General features: G+C 54.8%; 2 protein-coding genes across 7 annotated transcripts; one reads left to right on the top strand and one right to left on the bottom strand.

Moving 5' to 3' along the window:
• The first annotated feature begins 668 nt into the window (after positions 1-668).
• On the top strand, positions 669-17803 carry DNAJB12 (DnaJ heat shock protein family (Hsp40) member B12). 6 transcript variants are annotated; one of them, XR_009487123.1, is made up of 10 exons: positions 669-832; positions 4678-4852; positions 5683-5828; positions 8585-8770; positions 10128-10207; positions 10833-10942; positions 13647-13819; positions 14686-14818; positions 15962-16007; positions 16123-17803. XR_009487123.1 is itself a non-coding variant. In XM_059850971.1 (9 exons), the coding sequence occupies exons 1-8, from the start codon at positions 700-702 to the stop codon at positions 14805-14807; spliced, it is 1125 nt and encodes a 374-aa protein (XP_059706954.1). In that variant the 5' UTR covers positions 669-699; the 3' UTR covers positions 14808-14818; positions 16123-17803. The 6 variants fall into 6 exon arrangements, 4 of the variants coding, with proteins under 4 accessions (XP_059706954.1, XP_059706951.1, XP_059706953.1 ...); XR_009487122.1 differs by having other exon boundaries at positions 14686-16007; XM_059850971.1 differs by lacking the exon at positions 15962-16007.
• A 2592-nt stretch (positions 17804-20395) lies between these two features.
• Positions 20396-21803, bottom strand: DDIT4 (DNA damage inducible transcript 4). Its single transcript, XM_059850966.1, has 2 exons — positions 21645-21803; positions 20396-21451 (listed from the first exon to the last, which is right to left on the bottom strand). Exons 1-2 carry the CDS (start codon positions 21739-21741, stop codon positions 20970-20972), a joined length of 579 nt encoding a protein of 192 aa, XP_059706949.1. The 5' UTR covers positions 21742-21803; the 3' UTR covers positions 20396-20969.
• Positions 21804-24109: the final 2306 nt, after the last annotated feature.

Raw genomic sequence — 24109 nt, 5'->3', positions numbered from 1 at the left:
AATCCAGAAGTGCCACCATCTCAGCAAAAGATGGAGGACAAGAAAAAGGACAGGACACACCCAGATTCCTCCATCTCGCTTCTTGAACCCCCATTCTAAATCCCCAAAATTCTACTCTTTCACCCTGTGACAACTTAACTATCATGCTACTCAAACCCTTGTGGCTTGTAAATCTTCACACAAAGCTGGCAATTGTTTCTATGGACTAAAATCGAAGGCACAGGTGTCTTTGACTCCGTGCCAAGGTCTCTGAGCTCCTTGACAGGGTCTCGGATCACCCAGGGCAGCCAGAGGAATCTCCTGGGTTCCGACACCCGAACAGCCTCATCCCTCCTCAGGGTCCCCTCAGCCCGTGCCGGGCACGGTCCCTGCAGCCGGGACCTCTTCCAAGGGCAGGAGGCTCCATGAGGAGGATGCTCTGAGAATTCCTCAAGGGCTTCTTAATAACCCTCCCTTTCCGAACCCCCTCCGGGAGCGGGGTCCCGAGGTGCTCTCTGACGTCTCCTCCCGTGTTGGGGACCGGCTGGGGCCCCGCAGCTCTCGCCCGCCGGTGAATCCCCGCCTATCCTCCCCGGGTCCCGCTGCGTCCCGGGCCCCCAGAGCCTCCGCCGGGCCCGCCCGCTTGAGGGCAGGGCTCCGTGACGTCATCCATCCGCGCCCGGCCACGCCCCTCCGCCCCCCCGCCCGGCCGCCGCCGCCATGGAGTCGAACCGGGACGAGGCGGAGCGGTGCATTGGTATTGCGCTGGCCGCCGTCAAAGCCAACCAGCCCGAAAAGGCCCGCCGCTTCCTGGAGAAGGCGCAGCGCTTATACCCCTCGCAGCGGGTCCGCGGTGAGCGCCGGGCCGGGGGCGCGGCGGGGGGCCCGGGGGAGCGCGGCCTGCGCGGCCGCCGCCGGGCCTGACCTCTCACCCTCACGGCGCCTGCGCGGTGCGCGCGGGGCACGCCGGGAAAACGAGTTCATTGGGGGGCCCGGGGCGTGTCCGGGGGTCCCGGGCTGCGGTACCTGTCGGGACCGGGTACCGGTGGGTCGGGACCAGGTACCGACGGGCCGCGGCCTCTGTCTTTAGTGGGGGCCCCCAGTGAGGAGGCTGCTGGGAAGGGGGACCGGCTCCGCGCTGCTGTGGGACCCCTGAGCCGCGGGCACAACACCCGCTGCTGCCGGAGCAGCGCTGAGGGGAGGGAAGGAGCTTGGCAAGGCGAGGGAGAAGTTCTCGGGGGGCTGTGAAAAGCCATTTTCCTCCTCCGATTCCTCCTTTCCTATTCCTCCTCTCCTTTTCCTATTACACTTTTCGTGTTTGTCTCCTCCGTATATTCCTCCTTTCCTATTCCTCCTCTCCTTCTCCTGTTCCTTTTCTCCTGTTTCTGTCCCTCTCTTCCTTCTGTTCTTTTCTTCCTCCTCCTGTTCCTCTCCTCTTCCTGTTGTTCTCCTCCTCCTCTTATTCCTGTTCCTCTTCTCCTCCCATTCCTCCCCTCCCTCTCCTGTTCCTCTCCGCCCTGTTCCTGCATTTCCCCCTCGTGTTCCTTCTCTCCTCCTATTCCTCCTCATCTCTTCTACTTATCCATCTTCTCCTCCTCATCCTTCCTCCTTTCCTCCCTCCACTCCTCCTCCTCTCCTCTTGCTGTTCCTCCTGTTTCCATCATATTCCTCCTCTCCCTGTCCTGTTCCTGCTCTCTTTGCAGACAGACAGACAGACAGACAGACAGGCCGTGGCTGAGCCCACGCTCTCACACGTGTAACAAAACAGTCCAAGACTTTCTGCCAGGTTTTTGTTTGTTTCCATCATTTCCTGAAAGCTTTAAGTCATATGGGAGGTGGTTGGTGAAAGCAGCCAAACTCAGTTCTTTCCCTGCATGTTCTTACATGGCAGAATATTATACAAAAAGCTGTAGATTTAATTTTTTTTTTAATTGCTTCGACCTCATCTGGGTTTGGATTCTTTGGCTGAGCTTTTGCAGCTTGTTTGCCTCAAGGCTTCCTGTAATCCTCTTTTTGGTTGCACCAGGCCTCTTCCCTCTGCCTCAAACACAGCGTGTGCTGTGCTGTGGTTTTCCTCCCCTCCCTTTCCTCAGGAATTTATACTCTGGTGAAATTACTGGGTAGGAAAAGTGACTTTTGGAGGAAGGCAGAGCCAGCTGGAAGGGTTAATGTTAAACACAACCTGCTCATTTGTGGCCAGACCCAAGCAGGTTTCTCATCCAAGGACCCTTTGCTCCATGTCCTGCTGGCTGTGGATTGGGAAATGCTGCCAGAGATCCTCTGGTGGTCCCTGAGCCTCTGAGGAGCTCCTGGGAAATCTCTTCCCCGGGAATTCCCCAGGGTTTGGCAACACTCTGCAAACTCTGACCCTGGCTGGGCTTTTTGGGATCAGGGAAGGGTTTTGCAAGGGGATTGCAGCAAAAATCTCCTGTGTCAGGGCACGTTGGCTGAGACACTGTCACACTCTGGTCACCTTTCAGGGGGAGTTGGGGAAAATTTATGGGAAGTTGGGCAAATGTTGGCTAATAAGGGAGGAAAAGTGCTCCATGGCACGTGCTGGGGAGGAGCTGAGTTGGCAGAACTGAAGCTCTGCCAACTAATTCTGCACTCTCTGCTTCAGCAGTCCCTGAATTTGTGCTGTGCTGGGGCTGCACAGAGGGTGCAAAAAGCAGCAGGTTTGGGGCTGTACAGCAAAATGGGACTGAGCTGTGGCCAGCTGGGGGTTTCTGTGCTTGGCTTTGGGAAATGCGCTCTGGGCAGCAGGAGACAGGGGGATTCTGCCTCTGTGCTCAGGTGAGAGCCCACCTGCAGAGCTGGCCCAGCACAGGAGGGACCTGGAACTGCTGGGGAGAGCCCAGGGGTGGCATGGAGCTGCTCCAAGGGCTGGAGCACCTTCCCTACAGAGCCAGGCTGGGAGAGCTGGGGCTGTGAGAAGGGTGTGGGGAGACCTCACAGCTCCTTCCAGGGCCTGAAGGGGCTGCAAGAAAATTTGAGAGGGGTTTCATCAGGAGTGGAGTGGCAGGACACAGGGAATGGCTTCCCACTGCCAGAGGGCAGGGCTGGATGGGATATTGGGAAGGAATTGTTCCCTGGGAGGATGGGCAGGCCCTGGCACAGGGTGCCCAGAGCAGCTGGGGCTGCCCCTGGATCCCTGGCAGTGCCCAAGGCCAGGCTGGACAGGGCTTGGAGCAGCCTGGGATGGTGGAAGGTGTCCCTGCCCATGGCAGGGGTGGCACTGGATGGGCTTTGAGATCTCTTCCTACCCAAACTGTTCTGGGATCAAAATCTCCTGGTAAGCTGTAGGGAACAAAGCCCAAAGCAGCAGGAAGGGGGTAGGTGGGGGAGCATCCTTGTGAGGGGAAATTTAAAATCACCTGGCAGATTGCTCCAGGTTTGGAAGGAGCAAAACCAAAGGCTGTAATTCAGTGAACACTGAAGCATTGGGAATGTGATTGAGGGAAGAATTTACTTTTCTGAAATAAAGTAATTTTAAATTTGTGAAGCCCCCAAGCCCAAAAGCTCATCCAGTGAGTTACTGCTCCTTAGCCCACTGTCCTTTTCATCCCTCATCCTGTATTGGCTTTTGGATTCCCGAGTGGATTTTTCTGCCCCCTCTGAGCACTGGGGCCAGATAGGATATCTTGGCTCATCTCTTGGCCTGCAAGTGTTGTTTGCACTTGCCTAAAGAAGGTGATAGCCCACAGTGCAAGGTCTGTGGTGTGCAATCCGTGGGAGGAGGTGGAATGTCCTTCCCAGTTCTAGGGTCTGGATAAAGGACTGCAAGCTCAGGATGCTGGGGCCTGTGTAAATATCCTTGGCTGGGTTTCACTGTAGCATGTGTGCCTGTTCTTTTGAATGGGGGTGAAGAAATCAGTCTGGTGCTTGGTTTATAAAGCAGTTTTAAAAGATGGTGCTGTGCAGCTGCCAGGGAAATGCACCTTGGAAGGATGCTTGGAGTCTCCCTCCATTGTGTCACCTGGGTGGTTAGGCCAGGCCTGGATGTTGGAGAGGATGGAAGACAGTGCCTGAGCCTTGCAAGGAGGAGAAGAAGAGGGAAGGTGAATTTGTCCCCCCAGTAACTGAGAGGCAGGATGGGTTTCACAGCTGCTCCCAGTCCCTAGGTAACAACAGGAGAGCAAAGCACCCATGTGAGGAGCTGGCAGCCAGCAGTGCTGCAGCTCTGTCCCCACAAGGGGAGTGTCCCCAAGGGATTGGCAGCCCACAGAATTATTTCCTAAGCTCTCTAAAGAAATGGCATCGTCACATTACTTCCCCAGCACTGTAGGCTCTCAAAAGCAGGAGATAAAGAAGAAGAATAATAGACTTTATAATGTGCTGGAGGACAAATTTGGACATGCTCTGCTGTCAAGGAGAGATGGAAGGGAAAAAGGACAGGGATACACTGGTTTGCTGGTCTGTTGTGGCTCCTGGACTGTCTGTCTGGGTGGTCCTGGGGTTTTTATGGAGGTTGTGTGTGTTGGGAGAAGCAGAACATCTTCAGGGGTGGCCCTCACACCTGGGTGAGAAGCAACAGGAGCTGAGAGATTACGTGGGAGGAAAGGTGAGAGTCTTCCTGGGGAAAGATGGGGGGGTCTTGGGAAGGTGGCAGAGATGAAGAGGAATCTCTTCATGGAAGAGCTGGAAGGGCAGGTTGAGCTTGGTGCTTTCTTCTCTATGTTTTTGTTTCTCTCGTTTCAGTTCTGCTTGAGTCACTCACCAAGAACGAGCAGTCAGCCAATGGCCAGTCCCAGCCCAGGGAATCCACAAACCCTCAGTTCAGGAAGATGAGTGGAGATTTCCCATCAGCCAATGGAGAGGCTGGGGGGGAGGCCCCCAAGGGCTACACTCAGGACCAGCTGGATGCAGTGAAGAGGTTTGTGCACAGCTCTCTGGGGCATTTGTTTGACTTTATCACATGGTACCTGTCTGCTTTTCACAGTATTTTAAAGATTTCGGCTTTGAACCATTTGGAATAGTGTTAAGAGCATGCCCAGGAGAATTTATAGCTCCAGCAACCCTGGTAGGCAGCTGGCCCGGGTCTGCTCGTTTTCCAAACCCTGTTTCAAGCTTCCCTGCATTCCTTTCTCCCATTTGCCCGTCCTGGAAGCTGAAGGACTGAACTGCAGGTGCAGTCACTTGGTAAACTTTGTTTAAGGTTATGGGCACGGCCTGAATTGTGCAAGAACCACTTCAAGGGACTTGCAGGAATGTTTGTTACATCATCCACTTCTCCAAAAACCCAGCCTGCTGGATTCTGTCTCATCATGTGAGAAGCAGAAGCCTTGGCTGGGCCGAGTGTGCCCAGGCAGAATGGGCTGCACACCCTGGGCTGCTCCCTCCTTCCTTCTCTGGAATTCAGCTGATGCAAGTTTTACATCTGGGAATTAGCTGAGGAGAGAGTGAGGTGGGGAGGGAAAGGCCAGTGTCCTTCAGGTGCTGTAGTCCTTCCCAAACAGCCTCCAACACATGGACATGATGAATGTGAAGTTTATTTGGCAGTCACATTCCTGTGTGGGTCTGAGGGGAGGCCCTTCCTCCTCCACTGGCCCGACTCGTTCTGTGCTGGGTCACCCTCTGAGAATGCACAGATCCCTGAGCAACACCCTGAAACTGCTGCCTGAAAGCTCTCAGAGCTGACAGGTGTTCAAGACAAAGAGGTTTTTATTCCTGGAACTCAGTGTTTGCTCCCCTCTCCCCTGGCAGGGTAAAGCAGTGCAAAGATTACTATGAAATTCTGGGAGTCAACAGAGAAGCTTCTGATGAGGATCTGAAAAAGGCCTACAGGAAACTGGCCCTGAAGTTCCACCCAGACAAGAACCACGCACCAGGGGCCACAGAGGCATTCAAAGGTAAAACCAGCTCCAGATTTGTGGTTTGCCCCCAACTCTCACTGAGGGAACCCTTAAAAACAGCCCCACGAGTCAGGCAGAGTGAAATAAAGCTGCTCGTTGTGAAGCTGTCTCCCTTCAGAGCTGGTTGTGTCATGACCAAAGTCTGAGCTTAAAATAATAAACCCAGGTTGGCATGGTAGGACTCACCTCTGTTGGGTGGGTAAGGAGAAGCCTTCCTTCTCTTTCTCCCAGCAGCTCTTCCCTGTGTGTTGCTCCAAGCTCCTGTCTCACTGCTCAGGAGGGAATTCTGTCAGGATTTACCCAGTTAACTGGTTCAGCACTGGAGGCAGACTCAGGGCTCACAAGCCCCTCAGGAGAGACATTCCAGGAAACACCCAGCCATTTGTGGATGGAACTGGTGGATAGAAATCCCAGGTGGAAGTTTCTAGGTGGAACTGCAGCAGCCATACAAGTGAGCCCAGCCAGAACTCAGAAAAGGAGCTCTGGTTCTGCTGCAAAGAGCCCAATTCTCAAATCCTCCCTATAAATGCAGCAGGGATGTTTCCTGGGTAATAAGGATAGCTTAAGATTGGAGTAATTTTCCAAGAGAGATGCTATTGCTTGGAACATATAATCCCATTTTCCCCTGCAAGCTGTGGAAGTTTGAGCTAAACACAGAACTCCTTGGTGCCAGTCATACAGCACTTAAAAGTCATTAAAATAATCTGATTCTGGCCACTTTTTAAAAAGAAATTTTTTACTCAAGACAGTGCTGAGGCTCTGGCACAGGCTGCCCATAGCAGCTGTGGCTGCCCCTGGATTCCCTGGAAGTATTCTAGGCTAGGTTGGACAGGGCTTGGAGCAACCTGGGATATTGGAAGGTGTCCCTGTCCAAGGCACCTTCCATCCCAAAGCAGCCTGATTTGGGGAGTGAAATACATGAGCCCTTTGCTGGAGCAGGGAGCAGGGCTGGCCTGATGTGAGAGCACTGGTACAGTATTCAGGTGAGCTCCTCACAGACGCAAATTCAGCAGTAAAAGTCTTGGGTAAGGTTTGTTCAAGCCTTTCAAGACTTAAATCCTTCCCTGATAAGTGTTAGCAAATAGTGACTGACCCCAGGTACCTGGGAGAGCCTGTGCTGCTGTGGGGGCAGATGAAAGGGCATCTGTGCACAGCTGCTGCTGCTGCACAGCTCATCCTTGGGTCCCTCAGTGGCCAAAGGCAGGTCTCCTCACCTGTAATCTTGAATGATGATGTTTGCCCAAGGCTTTGGCAGGAGTTACGTGCCCGAAGTGGAGCGTTAAGCAAAGTGCCCTTTAAACCCCACTGCAGGGTTATCTCCTCCAGGCCTTGCCTCCATGGCTTCCTGTCCTTCAGCCCCTGAGCTGAGCTGAAGTCCACCTGCTTGGTTCCAGAGGGTGAAGGGGGAAACGTGCCCTGCTGTGAGGATATGAGTTAATTTTTCCTTATGTTGATGGATTAGCTGAAGTCTTGGCATTCGCCTTCCCAGTGACCGCTGATAAGGTGCTGTGCTGAGCCCGTGTCTCAGTGTACAGTTCCAGCTGGCTGCAGGCTGTCTCGTGGCAGATCTGCATCACTGCCTGTCTGCTCCTGGAAAAAGCCTTGAGCCTGGCTACTTGGAGCTAAAATCCTGCCTTGGAATGAGGCATTTCTTGGGCTTTGTCAGCACAAAGTCAGACAGTGAAGAAACCCTGAACTGATCCCTTGTCGTTGCTTCCCTTGTTCTTTCCAGCTGTGTGGTTGATACACTGTGAGTCAGTGTATCAACCTTGTCCACCAGCTTCCCTGCCTGGCTCTAGAAATGTTTGCTCTGGCTGCACTAATTATAACCAAGAAGGAGAAGGGGTGTATTGACATTACATCCTCTGCCCTCCAAATCTCCACTCCAAGAAGAAACCGTACACCTCCATCTGACCATGGGGAAATATTGAATCTTGGAGCTGATCTCCTCCAAATGGGCACATTTTCCCCCTTTTCCCCCTTTTCCATCCCTTCTGCCCCTGCCTTTTACACACCATGCACCTGCTGCCATGGGCATTTTGGGTCCTTGTGACGCAGGGAGGCCTGGGGTAGCTTGGTACAGAGGGCAGTGGGGAGCTGGAGCTTGTGGAGAGGTGAGTACAGAAACAGGAGGGTGGCAGGCAGACATCCTGGGAAAAGGGCTCAAACTCCTGAGGCTGGAAGGAGAGGGACCCAGGGACCTGGCAGGGGTTTAGTTCCAGTACATTTCCAGCCTCACAGACACTGGTTAACAGTCCTTGTAATTATGCACCTTGCATGTGGCATCTGGAAGTGCTGAAACTCTTAGCTGATGGATGCAACTTCTGGCTAATGTTTCCTTAGCAGCTTTTATGGAAAGTTTTAAAGTCCGTTTCAGGGATTTAGCCCGTATTTAAATTCTTTGCAGTTTCAGTTGTAGGCTCTGACAATAAATTGCCTTAATGCCACTTTTGAATAAAATTTGTCAACTAAAATTCGATTTCCCTACACAGCTGAAGGGCCCATGCACCAAACCCTTATCAATCATATCATAACTTCCTCATTGGAATGAATTAAGGAGTTTTCCACTCAGTGTGGTTTCCTCCTGCCTGGATTTGCCCGAGCCACGTGCCAGGTGCCCGTTGCAAAGACGTGGGGGGCAGCTGAATCTCACGCTTTGCACCATGAGAAAGGCAAATGCTGGCACTTTGCAGGGCTGCAGGTGGGAGGAAGGAGCTGACTGAGCTGATGCTTCCTCCCTGTGTGTGTCGCAGCCATTGGGAACGCGTACGCCGTGCTGAGCAGCCCCGAGAAGAGGAAGCAGTATGACCAGTTCGGGGATGAGAAGCTGAACCCCTCCCGCCACGGCCACAGCCACGCCGACTTCCACCGCGGCTTCGAGGCCGACATCTCCCCCGAGGACCTCTTCAACATGTTCTTTGGGGGTGGATTTCCTTCTAGTAAGCACCTTCAGTCTTGTGCTCCTTCTCGTCCTTTTGGTGCAGTTGGGGTTCTTGAGGCTGAGCTGGGTTTGGTGAGGGGGAGTTCTCCTTCCCATGTGGCCGAAACACCTCAAGTTTCTTAAATGGTTCATCTTTGGAGAGCTCTGCAACCATCAGAGCGGGACTTCTTCCCAGCCTCAGGTGTTTGTTTGCATGCTGGCAACATCAGCTGCTGTTAGGTTGGGTTGAGTGCTAGAACAAAAAGTGACTTGTTTGAAGGGTTGTTGTGAAAATAATCCTGTTTTGAGGAAGGCTTTTCTGCCTGGTGGTTTTGGAATTTAAATCTTCTTATCGGAGCAAACTGTGGTAACACCTGGGCCTCGTTCTTGATCTCTGTCTGCTCCACCACGCAGCTAGAACAGGCTCCCCAAGATCAGTGGCCACTTCCTTCTCTCCCCTGTGCCCCATAAAAAAAAGGAAAATAGTATTTCTACAGCATGATTTAGACCTTGTGAATTGAAAAATAAATCTGGGTCCTGTCTGTCCACAGTGCTGATCATGGCTTGGGGAGCAGGAAAGAATCTGTTCCTTTACCTGCTCCAAAGACACAGATTCCATGTCAGGAGAAGGGTATTTTGGAAGACTCCTTTGTATTTGTTCCACTCATATCTGACTGGAAGTGGACACAGGGCTTCTTGACCTCTGTGGACCAACTTGAAAAAAAAAAAAATTGGTTTCAGTTAAGAAAATTCACTCTGGTAGCTCTTTCCTGTCTGGAATCTGAGCACTAACACCCCAACACCAGTGGCTCCAAAGCATCTGGAAGCCTTTTGCAGCATTTGTACTCTGCCTGGCAGAGAGGCCAATAAGCTACTCCTGCAAAAACAGCATGTTGCTATTTCAGCTCAGTCTCTTTTTCCCTTTCCTCGCTGTCCCGAGGGAATTGAGGGCTGCTCTCTCAGCCTGGCTCCCTTTGCAGCTGTGGCTTTGACATTTAAAAGAAGACATGGAAGAGCTTTGTTGGCAGGGTGGGGAAAACCCCAGAATTATTTCTTTTTGTAACTGCTTTTAATCTATTCTATCAGAAGGGAGAAGGCCTGTGCAGGGTCTTCTCTCTCTGTAGATGACCCTGCTTTGGGCAGGAGGTTCTTGAACTTCCTGATGTCACTTCCAGCTGAATTTTCATACAATCCTGCAAAATCTTACAGAAGGAGCTCTCTGCCCACTCTGCACTCAAACCACCTCAGGAATATCCTGTTTCAACCTGTAAGCAGGTGAAACGTGGATCATGGCCACCTTTTGTGGTCCCTCCCTGGCCAGCCAGCAGCACCCTCCACACTGTGACTTTGGGATAAGAGTTTTCTTCTTCCTCCAGGCAATGTCCACGTGTACAGCAATGGCAGGATGAGGTACACCTACCACCAGAGGCAGGACAGGCGGGAGCACCAGGGGGATGTAAGTGGAAAACACCTGGGATCTGGGAGGCTGGAGGTTTTCCCAGCACATCACTGGGAGCTGGTTCCTGGGCCTGGCTTGTGAAACAGTCATGCTTGTTGCCACCCTCCCAAACAGAAGGGTGGAGTCAGGATTATTATGGCTGTTGTCTGGGCAGAGCCAATTTTATTGTAAAAAAACAAACAAGAACTTCCTGAGTATTTTTATCTCAAGCTTGAAGGTGGAACTGAAGGGAGCTCGGGAGATGAGGGAGAGGGGGAATTACCTTCATCTGTCCAGCACTGAAAAGGGGAGAAGGCCTCCCCTAAAACCAGTCCTGCTCACTAGTTTGCTCTAGAAAAAGGAGCTGTGGGCATGAGGCTTTTGGAATTCCCTCCCAGGGCTCCCCCTGGCAGTGCCCTCTGCCTGTTGTCACAGCAGAGAAGGGCCAGGGGGTTTGGACCTTTGGAGTCACACTGTCCTGTGGGCTGCTGGGCTCCCCCCAGCTAGTTTGGGTTATTTCCTGTGGAAAGCAGGAGAGAGGAGGTTGTGTTGGAGCACTGGGAGGGAAGGAGGAGGGGAGGTGCCATGGGATCCTTGTCCAGCTGTATGGGTGGCACTGCACTGTGTGTTTCTGTTCCCTCAGGGTGGCCTGGGGCTGTTTGTCCAGCTGATGCCCATCCTCATCCTGATCATCGTGTCAGCTCTCAGCCAGATGATGGTCTCCAGCCCACCCTACAGTTTGAGCCACAGGCTGTTAGTACCCATTCCTCTAAAACTTACCCACATGGGGAGGGGGGTGGGCTTGGAGGGCTGTGGTGGGGCAGAGATCTTGCCTCTGTTCTTCCTTTGGTTTTTTTTTGCTTCGTCTCCTGACCCTATTGCTCCTGCTGCCAGTGAAGGCTTTGTGGTTCTCAAACAGGGGGGAGATACAAGGTGCAGGGAGAGTTGGAGGGTGGTCACTTCCCTGATGAGGGAGTTCCTTGCCAGGAAGCTTCTGCAGTCCATACCCACAGCTGTGTCTGACATGGAAAGGGACAGACAAAATGGTTTGGGAAGGCTGCAGCCCAGCACCAAAATCCCATTTGGAACAAACTGAGGTGTAGAGTGTGAAAAACAAAAGCCATGTTCTCCATGAAAGCCTTAGTACAGTGCAGTAGAGGAAGAGGAAAAGGAATAAAAGTCACTCCCAGAGAAATCCCCTCTTTCTGAACTCTCATCTTGCCGTGGAATAGCTTTGGGCAGACATTTAGGATGTGAAAGTGAAACTGCTCTGGTCTAGGTCCTGTGGAAATGCCCCCATCTGCTCCCTCTGGTGACTGGTGGAATGTGTCCTCATTCTTAGTCACTGTGCAGTGCTAACAAAGAGTGGGAAAACAGGCTTGATTTCTGTCTGCTTGCATCATTCTTGGCAAAGGCTTAATACATGCTCAGTGTGAGTTCTTCTGTGCATTTAGAGAGGGCAGACCTGGTTGCAGCCTGGTGTTCCTGCCTATTTTCACAGGTAGCAATGTTTGCCATTGATCACAGATTCCCAGAAGGCTTTGGATTGGAAGGGACCTTAAAATTATCTTGTTCCACCCCCTGCCATGGCCATGGACACCTCCCACCAGACCAGGTTGCTTCCAAGCCCCATCTAACCTGGCCTTGAAAAATTCCAGGGGAGGGGCGTGATGTTAAATACTATAAAACCCAGCTTGGCTTTCAGATTCAGATCAAAGACTGTGCCATTGGTGCTTGGGACCAAAAGATGGGATGGTTTTGGCACAGTTAAGGGTTATTCTGAGAGGGTGAAGGCTGTTGAGCTGTGATTTCCACAGCTGGCATTAGCCTTGTAAAACTAAGCATTATCCACATGCACCAGTTTGGTTTATACTGGTGAAGAGTCTGTGGGGTGAGAAGACACAGAAGGGAGGGAGCATTTGAGTGGGCAGGGATTTGCTTCCAGCCTTGCCAGCTGCCAGAGGAAGCCATCCCTGAGCCCCAGATGTTTCTCTGCTGCCCCATTCCTTGCTCCCTGTGCTGTCCCTGTCTCTGCACACTCAGGTAGCAGCAAGCAACCCGATTTCCAAGGCTGGCTTTGGACAAGGGTGGGAAGTGAGCTCATCCAGTCCTGCCAGAGGCTTCCCGAGCAGGCAGGGTGTTTGAGCAGGTTTGAGGTGCTGCAGGGCCGGCAGGAGGAGCTGCTGCATCACTCACTGCCAGCTCCTCTGCCGGCAGGGAAGGGAAAGCTGTGCCTCAGCTCGGGAGCAGGGGAGCCAAAGCTTTGAACCCCCAGATTTAAATGCCACTCCTCCGTGGTGAAGGTGTCACTGAGGAGGGCAGAGTCCTAAAGAACCACTGTCACCTTTGTAAATCTCTTCCAAAAAGGATCTTCCTGCTGGGAGAGCTGCCTGGCTGTGGGCCTGATTGTTACTGTTCAGTAACACCTCGTGGAATTGGCCTGACTTAATTGCATGTCTGACTGCAGGTGACAGGTTTCTTGTGCCCTGATTTTCATGCTTCACACCCCAGTGTGCTGCTGCAGCCCTGCCATCCCCAATCCTTATCCTGTGAGGGCACACTCTGTAGCCCATCTTTAGCCAGGAGAGGAATATGAGCTTTGGGAGAGCTCAGGGCTCTGTCTTGACAGAGAAAATAGTGAACTTGGCTTTTTCCAGGCTGCACCTCTGCCTTGAGAAATCCCAGCAGAGCTCTGTGCTCCTGTTCATTCCATTATTACCCAGCACTGGGCCTTGGTGAAATGTGCAGGAGCCCTGGGATCCCACCTGTATCCACTGATAGCAGACTGAAGGGTGAGCTGGATGAGTTGATGTTTATAGCTGGCTCAAGAATCAGGCTGGCTCTCCGTGCAGCAGCAGCAGCAGCTGGTATTTCTCACAGGGAACTTTGGGCACGTCTCCAGGTGGAGCCGTTCTGGCAAATCCAGCGTTTGGGCCCAGCTCCTGTGTCACAGCTCACACACACGCCCTAGGGAGGGTCTCTAGGTTTGCTGGGCTGTCAGGGGAAGCAAGAGCAGGGCTTTGTCTGAAATGCAAATCCACAGGGCCAGAGGAGGAAGAGATTTCCTTCTGGAAAGTGCTTTCTGTGCTGGTTGATGCAGGCCGGGGCACAGAGCGGGTCCCATCTTGCGAACGGAGGAAATCACAGATTTAATGATTTAATGGAAATTCCAGGGAACATTTTATTTTAAGTGGGTTTAGGCCCTGGGCAATGTGTCTTGGAGTTATGTCTGTATTCAGAGCTCTGCCCATCTTGCTGGAGGCCTGGCAGCTTCTCTCTCCCTGTGTTGGTGGTTGGTTTCCACCAGAAATGCTGCTCCCTTCCAACCCTCCAAGCCGGTGGCTGGATAGGGGGTGAGGGATGCTTCCTGCTGTTTGGAATCACATCACCCGAGCTGGGGGCTTTGCTGTGCCCTTGAAACGTGTCCCACACTGCTGTGCTCTTGTCCCTGCACCAGGTCTGTGGGTCACACACACAGGAGGGTCACAGAGCACTTGAAAGTCCCCTACTACGTGTCCGAGAGCTTTGCCGAGGAGTACACGGGCACGAACCTGAAGAATGTGGAGCGGAGCGTGGAGGACGACTACATAGCAAACCTTAGGAACAACTGCTGGAGGGAGAAGCAGCAGAGTGAGTAGGGAGGGGTCAGCAGCTGCTCCATGGGGCTTTGGAAAGGTCTTTGACTGAGGACTAAGTCGTGCTGAAGTTATACTTTAACACGGTGCCAGCACATTTCCTGTGTTGTTGGCTTTGTTTTTTCCAGTCTATGACTTCATGACAGGCCCGGTATGTGGGGGTTTTTTGTTTTGTTTTGCTTTTTAATGCTGCTGCAGAACTGGTCAGACAGGAGCTGTGCCCCAGAGGTTCCCCTGCCATGTCAGCAGGATACCTCTGATTTCCAGTGGAGGGGGAAGGTAGAGCCTCTGGGATCCCTGCTAGCCCTGTGTCATATTTCAGTTGGTGAAGGACGGTGCTGGAAAGTCTGCTGCCCATGGTGTCATGGTCCCACATCCCACCCCTGCTCCCAGGGCTGCAGGGGCTGCCCAGGCAGATGATCCAGCCAGATATCCTGGCAGCAGAGGGTGGTGAGGGCAGCGAATCCCGGGGCAACCTGTGTGCTCTGGCCGCTGTGATGGTCACGGCTCTTGGAGCAGTGGCTGGTGTAGGATTTCAGCTCTGGAATGCCAGAGGGGCTGTGATCATCCCTGGGCAGTGCCAAACTCACAAGCCCTGCTGGGGTAACCTTTGTGTGTGCTGCCCGTGCATGTCCTGGGACTGGAACTGGGTTCCCTTGGCTTTTCCCAGGATGGATGAGCTGTCAGCAGCTCTTACACCCATCCTGTCCCAAAGGGCGCGGGGCATTTCCTCATCCTCATCCTCATCCTTTGCTCCACCTCAGACAGCTGGAGGTGCCTCCCGTTCCCAGCAGAGCCGGTGGGGGAGCAGGGGAGTCTCTTCCAGAGGGCATTCCTGACACTGAGCTTTTCCCTTTGCAGAGGAAGGCTTATTGTACCGGGCACGCTACTTCGGGGACTCGGACCTGTACCAGCGGGCACAGAAGATGGGCACCCCCAGCTGTAGCAGACTGTCAGACGTCCAGGCCTCCCTGCACGGATAGTGCCAGCCCAAGTACGAGCCGGGAGCAGGGAACCCCCAGTGCTTTGATCACTGAAACCCCTGATTGAGACACAGCCCTCCAGGAGTGTCCTCGGGGTGCACAGGCGCAGCCTCCCCTCCGACGGCGCTCCCTCGTTAATCAGGAATCGATTGGGTTTAGTTTGCATGTCGGCACCCTCGGCTCTCTCCAGGCTCCCTGTTTTCTCTGGCCTCTAGGAACGGGGCAGAATCCCTTGGTGAGGTTGGAAGTTTCTTAGGCGCTGTGGCGTCCTGCCCCCACATTTTAATGAGCCCTTGGTTTTGGTTGCTTTGTTGTCTGTTTTGCTGGGAAAGCTGTTAGCCCCGGCACGTGAAGCAGCACGGTGACAGGGAATGGAGTCCCACCCAACAGATGTTCCTTGTCCCCCCTCCTGTTGCCTTCCCATTCAAGGAGAACAAAGCAAATGCTCCCAGCAGGTTGTAGAAGTAACTTGCTGGGTCAAACTGGCAATCAAAGTAAGAGCAGCTGGGGGGGAGGTCTGGAAGATTTGGGGGTTGGAGAGCTTGGATTAAGGAGAGCCCACATAACACATGTGAGACCGGATGTGCTGGGAGAGCTGCGCCAAAATATGAAAAAAAATTGCCACAGGGTTTGGAGTCCTTTTTCTGCATAAATTTTTGGGCTGGTTTTGCCTACCAGGTCCTGCTGGGCTGCCTGTGAAATGTGCAGATCCCACTACCCCAAAATTATCCGAGCACAGGATTTCAATAGAAAAACTCCTGGGTGAAGCTTCTTCCAGGTGTTGTATGGACACCGTTCCGGCTCACAGGGTCTCCTTGAGGATGCTGGCTGTTGAGCTGCTTGATTTGCACTTTTGGGGGTTGTTTTCCTTGGCATCTGAAAGTTTGGCCTTTAAAGCAAATCCTCTGGGGCACATTGGGCTTTTCTTTGGGTGTATCCTGGTTTTGGATCCGTTCTTTCCATGATCCTCCCGCTCTCTCCTTTGGATGACTGCGCCTCTTCTGGTGTTAATTACCTGCTTTTCTTTAATTCCCTCCCTGCACCCGTGGTCTGGAAAGAGCCTGGAAAAGCTGCTGCCCGTGCTGTGGGGTGGGGAAGCAAGGGGGAGTCACAGGCTGGCCGGAGACTGACACTGCTGCCGCTTTTGTTCCCAGAGTGTTGAAACACCCGAAGACTTTTGGGGAAGTGCACTGGGCCGAGGTGACAGACTTTGCTATTTAAAAAGAATTAAACCTTATCTTAAAAATGGAATCGGAGAATTAGCAACGCACAACTGCCCCTCTTTCTTCTCTCTGCCTCTCTCTGACGATCGCAGGCAGCACTTGGGACAGGAAATCCAGCTCTCTGTCTTCCTCCTCCCCTCCCAGCACTGCTGGCGTGCTCCCAGGATCCCACAAGGATCCCACAGCCCCTGGAACAGACACACAGAGTGTAAAATAACCCAAATTCACTGCAGAAGCCGTGAAGCAGAAGGAGACCCTTCGCCGCTGCCAATGGAAAGAGAAGTGGGATTTTGTTGATACAAGAAGACACTAAAGAAAAAGAAAAGAAAATATAATCTATTTAGCATTAATTTATAGCTGTATATATGTTGTACTTTTAAACTATGCAGGGGTTGGATGATTAAATTATTTTGGTTTCTGCCCATTTTGAGGGGCAGGGCAGCAGGAGGCCTCTTCCCAGGGTGTCTCTGTCCACAGCACTTTCCTGCCTGGAAAACAGGAATCCCTTGGCAGTTGCTCTCCTTTGCTCCTGGGAGGACATTCTGTAGATGGGGGCGTCCATGCACCTGCTCTTGGGGTTCTGGTAACACCAAATCCCAAAGGTGCAGGAGTCCCAGAGAAGGGGGGAGCCCGTGCAGAGCCGTGGATTTGCAGCGTCGGCGGGAGCCGCAGGTCAGCTGAGCCGCTCGCCAGGGGAAGGATTGTCCTGGATGGATTTTGCTCGTCAGTCTTTGGTTGATTTGTGCATGTAACTCCTTTTTCTGCCGAGTCTGCTGGAATTCTGCCTGGTAATCAGCGTGCTCCGTGCAGAGAGGGCTTTCCAACAGCCTTTTGTTGGGAGGTTTTGTGCTCGGGTTCCTCACCTCCCCCCCAGGCACTCAGCTGTGCTCCCGGGTGCAGCCTGGCCCTGCCCTCTCACCCCGCCTCGTGTTTCCTGCAGGACACCTGGAAAATGCCGCAGATCCATAAGGAACAAAGTATTCTGTTGGAAGAAGTTCTGCTGGGGGAGATCAGGGGGTGTCTGATCTGCCCTCTGCCTGCCCCACCACGGGCAGGACCAGCGTGAGGCTGCTCCAGGGGAGGAGCCATCTCTTGGAAGCGAAGCCAGTGCGAGCAGAACCACCTCCCATGGAATAAACTGGATTATTTAATTTTTGGGGTTTTGGGGTTTTTTGGTTGTTTTTTTTTTTTTTTGCTGCTCTGCAGCTCATTTGTGTCTAAAGACATTTCCAGTGCAGACCATCCCCTGGCATGGTCAGGGGAGTGAACTGGGAGCACAGCAGCTCCTGACTGGGCTTTCAGAGGAGGTTTGATCCCGTTGTCCTTAGGAATCCATGCGCTCTCTCTTGGCTGCTTATTTTGTGAAATCTCAGCCTCCCATTGGCTGCAGGCCCTGATATCCCACAGCCACCATGGCTTGGACCTGATTTTAAGAGGTTTTATTATTTCTTTTTTTTTAATGGTTCCTCCACCTTCAGAAGAAATTGGGTGGAAGTTCAGGATTGGAAATGGCGCTCGATAGAGGCACAGGGATGATGGGAATGGGGTTAAACCAAAATCCTGCTCCCAGAAAGGAGCTGGATGTGTTGCCCAGTGCCATTCCCTGCCTGGAGCCTGCCTGCCAAAACCTTCAGGTTATTTTTCCTGGTAGATACCCACGGATCACAAGGAGGGAGAAGGCATCGATCCCAGTGGATGCTCACAGAGGCTGTATCTCTCAATTTAGTTAATTATACAATTGTACATCTATAAATAAATGTTTATAACGTGAAAGGCTCCAGCTGGGTTGGTGTCCTGTGGATTCCCTGCTCCAACCAGCTCTGGTTTTGCAGCTCCTCAGTGGTGGATGGGATTTGGGGTCTTTGCCATCCCAATGGCTGAGAACTCTGGCCCTGTGGGGGCTGCCCTGAGGTGGCAGAGGGAAGGACAGGGAGGGGATGGAGAGGACGTGGTGCCCCTGGCAAGGTGACAGTGAGCACCCAGCAGGGCACCTTTCCTTCAGACCCGTTGTGCTGGGGTGTTCCAAGAAGGGCCTTCCTCCCAATAGCCCCACATCCTCTGGCTGAGCCTTATTCTCACCCTAGGAGGCCACCTGGCAGCATTATCCTGGTCACCATCCCCATCAGGTGGACAGGAAGACTTGAGCTGCCTTTGTTCCAGGCAGAGACACTGCCTTAGGTGTCCCGGGGGTGGATTTGGGATGGGTCTCTTTTTTTCTCCAGCCCATGCACCAAAGTACTGGAAGCTTTGGGTGGGAATTTCCCCCTTTCCCCCCTTCTCTCAGAGGGCAAGAGTGGGAATTTCTCCCCTTTCCCTTTTTTTCCCCTCCTCTCAGAGGCCAAGGGTCACATCCTTGCCATTTCCCCTCTGGTGGTGAGTCAGTCCTGCCAGCACAGGGCACATCCCCAGCCCAGGTTTTGGGGTGGTTTTGCTGCATTTTGGGTCATTCCCAGCCTGGAGCAATGGGAGACACTCTTGAATTTCAGGGTGTGCTGGTCCCTGCCCACTCACCAAAGGTGTGGGTGGTTTGAGCTGCCCATTAGCTCGTTAGCCCAAGCTTTTAATTGGAGGAGCTGCCAAAGGCAGGGAGGCATCAAAGGAAGGCAGGTGCTCCAGGAACATCCTCCTCTGGCAAGTAGGGAGCCAAGGAGACCCCTCTTCCCCCAATCATAGTTTTTGGTAGCAGAAAACATGAGGGTTTAGCACTATCCTGGGATTTAAACCTTCATTTGCATTATTGCTGCTGATGCCCCCAAAAATCTCCCTTTCCTCTGCTGGCAACTGGGATCCCTGGGCTGATGCTGGTGCCACAAATAGCCCAACTCTTCCCAGGTCCCAAAATATCCCTCTGTGTAACCCCTGCCTTGGGAGGCATTTGATCCAGCCTCACTGGAAGCTTCTCCACCTTCCAGGGAGCTGCCAAACCCCAGGGACCTTGAGACTCCCCCAAATTTCTCATGGAAAGGCCATTTTGCTATAAATAAAAGCCAAGTTTCACCTTCATAGCTGGGGCTGTGACTGGGGCGTGCCTGGGTGGTCCCACACAGAAGGTTTTGCTGGGCACCCCCAGCACAGAGGCTGTGCCATCGCTCTGTGTTGGTTTTTGGGAGTTTTGCTGGGGTTTTCTTTTTGTTTTTGTGGTGTGATCATTTTAAAAAAATTGGGTGTGGAGCCCCTTGCCTTCCCCAAGAGTGCCTGGTGGGCGTGACGAGCAGGGGTCACGCTGCTGCTGGCAGCACAGGAGCAGGGCCACCCCTTTAGGAGCTGGGTATTTAAAACCCCAGGTGTTTCTGGAGCTGTAAATACACTGCCAGAGTCAGGATGCCCCGGCAGGGCTGGCGCTGCTGCCGTCAGCACCAATCTCCTGCTGCACCCCGGGATCAGCGCTGCCTCCAGCCCGGGCTGCCCCGGGAACTCCGGCTTTGGCGCTCCCTCTCCGTGTCTGCAGGGGTGGGTTTGTACTGGATGACCCCACAGGGGATGCCCCTCACGTGAAGGGGGGATGCTCTAGCATGTGATCCTTTGAGAAATGCTCCAAACCCCAACATTTTAGGGGAAATACACACGTGCATTTCCAGCTGTGCGAGCCTGGCACTGCTCGTTGCCCCGACTGCTTCGAGGTGATATTCACACCAGTGAGCAGTCTCTGCTCCCAACGCTCCAGTTATGGGTCATTCATGTCAAAACCAAGGTTTTTATGGTGAAGATTCTCATAAAAAGTCGCTGTTTGTCTGTCCACCGTGATACAGTTTGTTCACAGGGATATTAAAAAAAAAAAAAATCAAGCCAAGGCTGAGCCAGAACGAGCTCACATGTGAATGGAAATGGCTTTTCAGGCTGGTTTTATCTCCCCACACCTTCCACGAGCTCCTCGTTTGCCAAGCAGCTTAATTATCCTTGAGTGAAAGCCTCTTCCCCGAGGCCTCTAATTGCAGGTTTGGGTAATTGGCCTCGCTCTTGCAGAGTGTGTTTGGGGCTGGGCCGCGCTCCCCCCGGCAGGTGTGACCCTCCTCCTCCTCCTCCTCTCCCTCAGTCCCAGTTTGAGCCCGTTCTCCTGGGTTTGTGCCCCAATTCCCCGCCGTGGCTGCCCGGGGAGGAGCAGCAGCCCCTCGCAGGGTGTTGGGGTGCTCCTGGCAGGGCAGGAGCAGGCTCGGGGTCCTGACTCAGCCCCCTGAGTCACAGCCCCGTGGCTCCCCTTAGGAGTGGGTGCAGTGGGATTCCCCACCATTCCCAAAACATCCAGCTCCCACCGCAGGGCTGCCCTGCCAGGGAAAGGCTTCCCGAGGCTGCCAGCTGGGAATTTCAAACCGGTGGTTGCATCATCCCTCCCCCAGCAGAGGTGACAACAGGGAGACAGACGGCAGCTTATCAATCAAGACAAATTTTATTAGAAAAGTAAAAAAACCACCCGACACGATTGCATAGGAATTGTCGCACTTGAACATCAAGTGTATGAGTGTAAACTGTAACCAACGAAGTGCCCCCAGCGTGTCGGGGCCAGGGTCCTGCCCTCCGGCCCCTCTCCCGATCAAAGATACAATTCCAGCTGGGCTTGGCCTTTGATCCAGACCCCCTCGGCCGCCACTCACCCTCCCCCGAGACCCCATTGATTACAATCATGGTTTACAAAAAAACCCCGCATGATTGATCAGCCATCGGGAGACCGGCACCCCTCCAGCAGCCCCGCTGCCTCCTCCGGGAGCGCCGGGATCAGCCCACAATCACCGACGGCGTGAAGCGACCTCCGTCCGGGATGTCCCGGCTGCTCCACGCCAGGGATGTCCCGGCTCGGGCAGGCCCCAGGGGACCTCGGCCTGCCCCAACTACTTCCACCTACAGCCCTACTCCAGCCTAACCTAAACTACAGCGGCTGCCCAGAGCCGCCACGCTCTGCCCGGCTCTTCCGAAGCACTTGGGAAGTGGCTCCTCGGCCGGCCCATCAGCACTCCTCGATGAGCAGCTGCTCGGAGCTGTACAGCTTCTTCTTCATCACCCTGAAGCCCGTGCTCAGCTTCAGCGGCGCGAAGGCCGGCCCCGAGGCGAAGAGTCCCTGGATCTTGGGCCAGAGGCGGGAGTCCAGCCGGAGCACCAGGGTGAGCTGGAAGGTGGGCACCACGCCGGGGTCGGCGGCGATGTGCCCCACGTCGTGGCAGGCCTTGCCGTGCTCCACGCACAGGTCCAGGAGGGCCCCGCGCAGCCCGCAGGGTTCGCTGCACGCCAGGCGCAGCAGCTCCGCCCGCACCTGCGCCTGCAGCTGGGCCGGCATCAGGAGCCGCCAGCAGCGCTTGGCGCCCAGCGGGGCCCGGCTCAGCGTGGCCTGCACCACGTCCATCAGGCTGGCGCACAGCAGCTCGTCCTCGGGGTCGTGCAGCAGCTCCAGGTCCATGTCCGGCAGGGAGACACCCTCGGCGTACTCGGCATCTGCGGAGGAGACAGAGGCGGGTCAGCGCCGGAGGTGCGAGACACCGATCGCAGGGGTTCGGGGGCGCACCAGGGTGCGCCGGTGGCTCTGGGACACACAGATCCAGGGCTTCGGGGGCTTGGCACAGCACCACCACCCCCTCCGCCCAGGGACCCTCATCCATCCTCCAGCCCTTGAGGGGCCCGCACTCACCTCCCTCCGAGCCGGAGGCGCTGCCCAGAGACTCGCAGTCGGAGGTCTCCAGGCGGCCCCGCTCACTGCCCGCCAGCCGCTCCCACAGCCCGGGCATGGCTCCGGACACAACAAACGAGCTCGGGCACGGCTCCGCCGCCGCTCTGCCCGTACCGCCCGCTCCCCACCCTTATATAGCCGCAGCACGCCGGGCCACGCCCTCCTCCCCTCGCCCGCCAATGGGAGAGCGGGGCACGTCCGCGGCGTCTCTCCTGCCCGGTGACAGCGGGGAGGCCACGCCCCCCTCCTTGGGCCACACCCCCTGGCGGCCGGCGCGGCCCCGGGCGCTGCAAACGGGAGCCGCGGTTGCGTCAGGGCCGGCCCGGGCTCCCGGGGCTGCCCCGCACCCCCCGGGCCCGCACAGCATCCCGGACACCCCCCCGCGCCCGGCATCACCCCCGCACCCCCGGGGCCAGCCCATCGCTCGGGCACAACATCACGTTCCGGTGGGGAGGGGGACACCCGCCGTGTCTCGCGGTCCCCGACCCTCCGTGGGCCGGGAAACCGATGAGGGTTCCCCCATGGGTTATTGGGGTTTGATCCGCCCCGGCATCCAGGGGCTGTTTGCGCGGTGGCACCGGCGCGGCCGGATGCTGCTGCCCTGGCACGGGAGCCCTGCAGCCCCGCTCCGGGACCAACCCCACCGGGAGCCCACCGGGGTCCCGGGGAACCGTTCGCTGGCCTTGTCCCGCTTTCCTAAGGCAGGAACGGATGGTGGAGTGAAACTTGTTGGAGATCAAGGGGTGCGGGGGCAGGGCTGGGATGGGGTTCTGCTCACTGCCAGGTTGGGGGTACCCCCATCTGCCCTCCCTGGTGTCCCCTAAATCTGGGATGGGGTTCTGCTCACTGCCAGGCTGCGGTACCCCCATCTGCCTTCCCTGGGGTCTCCCAAATCCCGCCCGGGACACGGCCGAGCCCCCGGTGTGGCAGTGTCCCCCGCGGCCGTGCCTTTCCCCACGTACGTGACCTTTCCAAAGGCAGACCCTGAGGAGCGCAAGGAGCCCAATGGGAGATAAAGGGCTTTGTTTGTCCTCCCGCTGCGCTGCCTGCGGCTTTATCGGAGGGGCTGAGCACACTCTGAAGCCACCCCGGGCCCTATCTTGGCTCCTGTCCTTCCCGAGCCCGCGGGGATAAGAGCCCGGCGATAAACACGGTGCGGAGCACACGGGGCACGGGTCCCCCACCCACTGCCTGTGACCTGCCACCCAAAGGGGGCAGAAAGGGCTCTGGGCACCCCACCGGCAGCTGCAGCTGCTTTTTAGGGGTCACGGCTTGAATCCATCTGTGTTTTGGGTGTGGAAGTCCGGGCTGGAGGAGTGGGTAGCATCCCAGGGAGCAGAAGAGGGGTGTGGGGAGTTGGGAACAAGTCCTGGCTTGCGCCTGCAGCTTGCAGAGATACTCCTTCGGTTTTTGGGACAAAAAAAAAAAAAAAAAAAAGAACAATCCCCCCAACCCCCAGCTGTTAAAAATACACCCCAATATTTGCACACTCAGCGGGATGGTGCTTGGGATCCTGTTTTTCACAAAATGCATCTCGTGGGTTATTTCTTCCCACAGCCACCAACTCATTGGTAGGAACGTCGGCTGGCTGAGGCTGAAAATAGATGAGGATCTGCTGGTTTGGGGGGTCAAAACAGGGGGGAAGCAGCAAATAAACAAAAAAGAGGTAAAGGACCACAGGGAAGGCGCCTTGCTAAAAATAAGCTGGAATTCTAGAGCCAAGCATAAATGTTTTTCTTTCTTTGCCATAACATCTCCTGGTAGGCAGCGGAGCAAGCAGCTCTGGTGCGATGGCAAGTTTTAAAGGGAAATGTAATTTTTGATCCCTGCAATAAAATAATCCAGCTGGGAGGGGAGGGCAGGCAATGTGGGGCTGGCAGCTCCTTCTGCTTCCCAAAAGAAGCTGAGATCCAGGCCACTCCTCTGCAGCAGGGCCTCTAGGAACGGTTTTGGACTGGAAAGCAAAGTTTTAGCGTAGGTAATCCCTGCACTTCCCCTCCCCTGGCCCTGCTGCTGGCAGTGAACCCGCCGTGGTTTCTGTGGAGGAGCAGCGTGTCTTTCCCCCTGACCTGCTGTCCTTTCTGGGAGAGCAGAGATTGAGGCTTTCTGGACAATCTGTTCCCAGCCAGCTGTGCTTGCCCCCGTCTGGGATGAGATTTACTCCACCGTTCTGATTTCCAGCCTGGCTTTGCAAAGGGTTAAGCAGAGCCGGGGGAGCGGCTGGCACTGGGGAGGGTCCTTGGCTGGGCCCCTGCCCGCGATGTGCTGAGCTCAGCGCTTTTGCAGGCTGCAGGGGGAGGGGGCTGGGAAGAAGGAGGAGGAGGAAGAGGAGGAGGAAGGGAGGAGATGTACTGAGGGGCTCTGCGAGTGCTCTGGCTCACGTCGGGTGCACACTGTGCCCCTGTACGGTGGGGAGCAAATTCCTG

This window comes from Haemorhous mexicanus, chromosome 7, assembly GCF_027477595.1.
Source record: "Haemorhous mexicanus isolate bHaeMex1 chromosome 7, bHaeMex1.pri, whole genome shotgun sequence".
Lineage (NCBI taxonomy): Eukaryota > Metazoa > Chordata > Aves > Passeriformes > Fringillidae > Haemorhous > Haemorhous mexicanus.
This window is presented reverse-complemented; position numbering and strand designations above follow the sequence as displayed.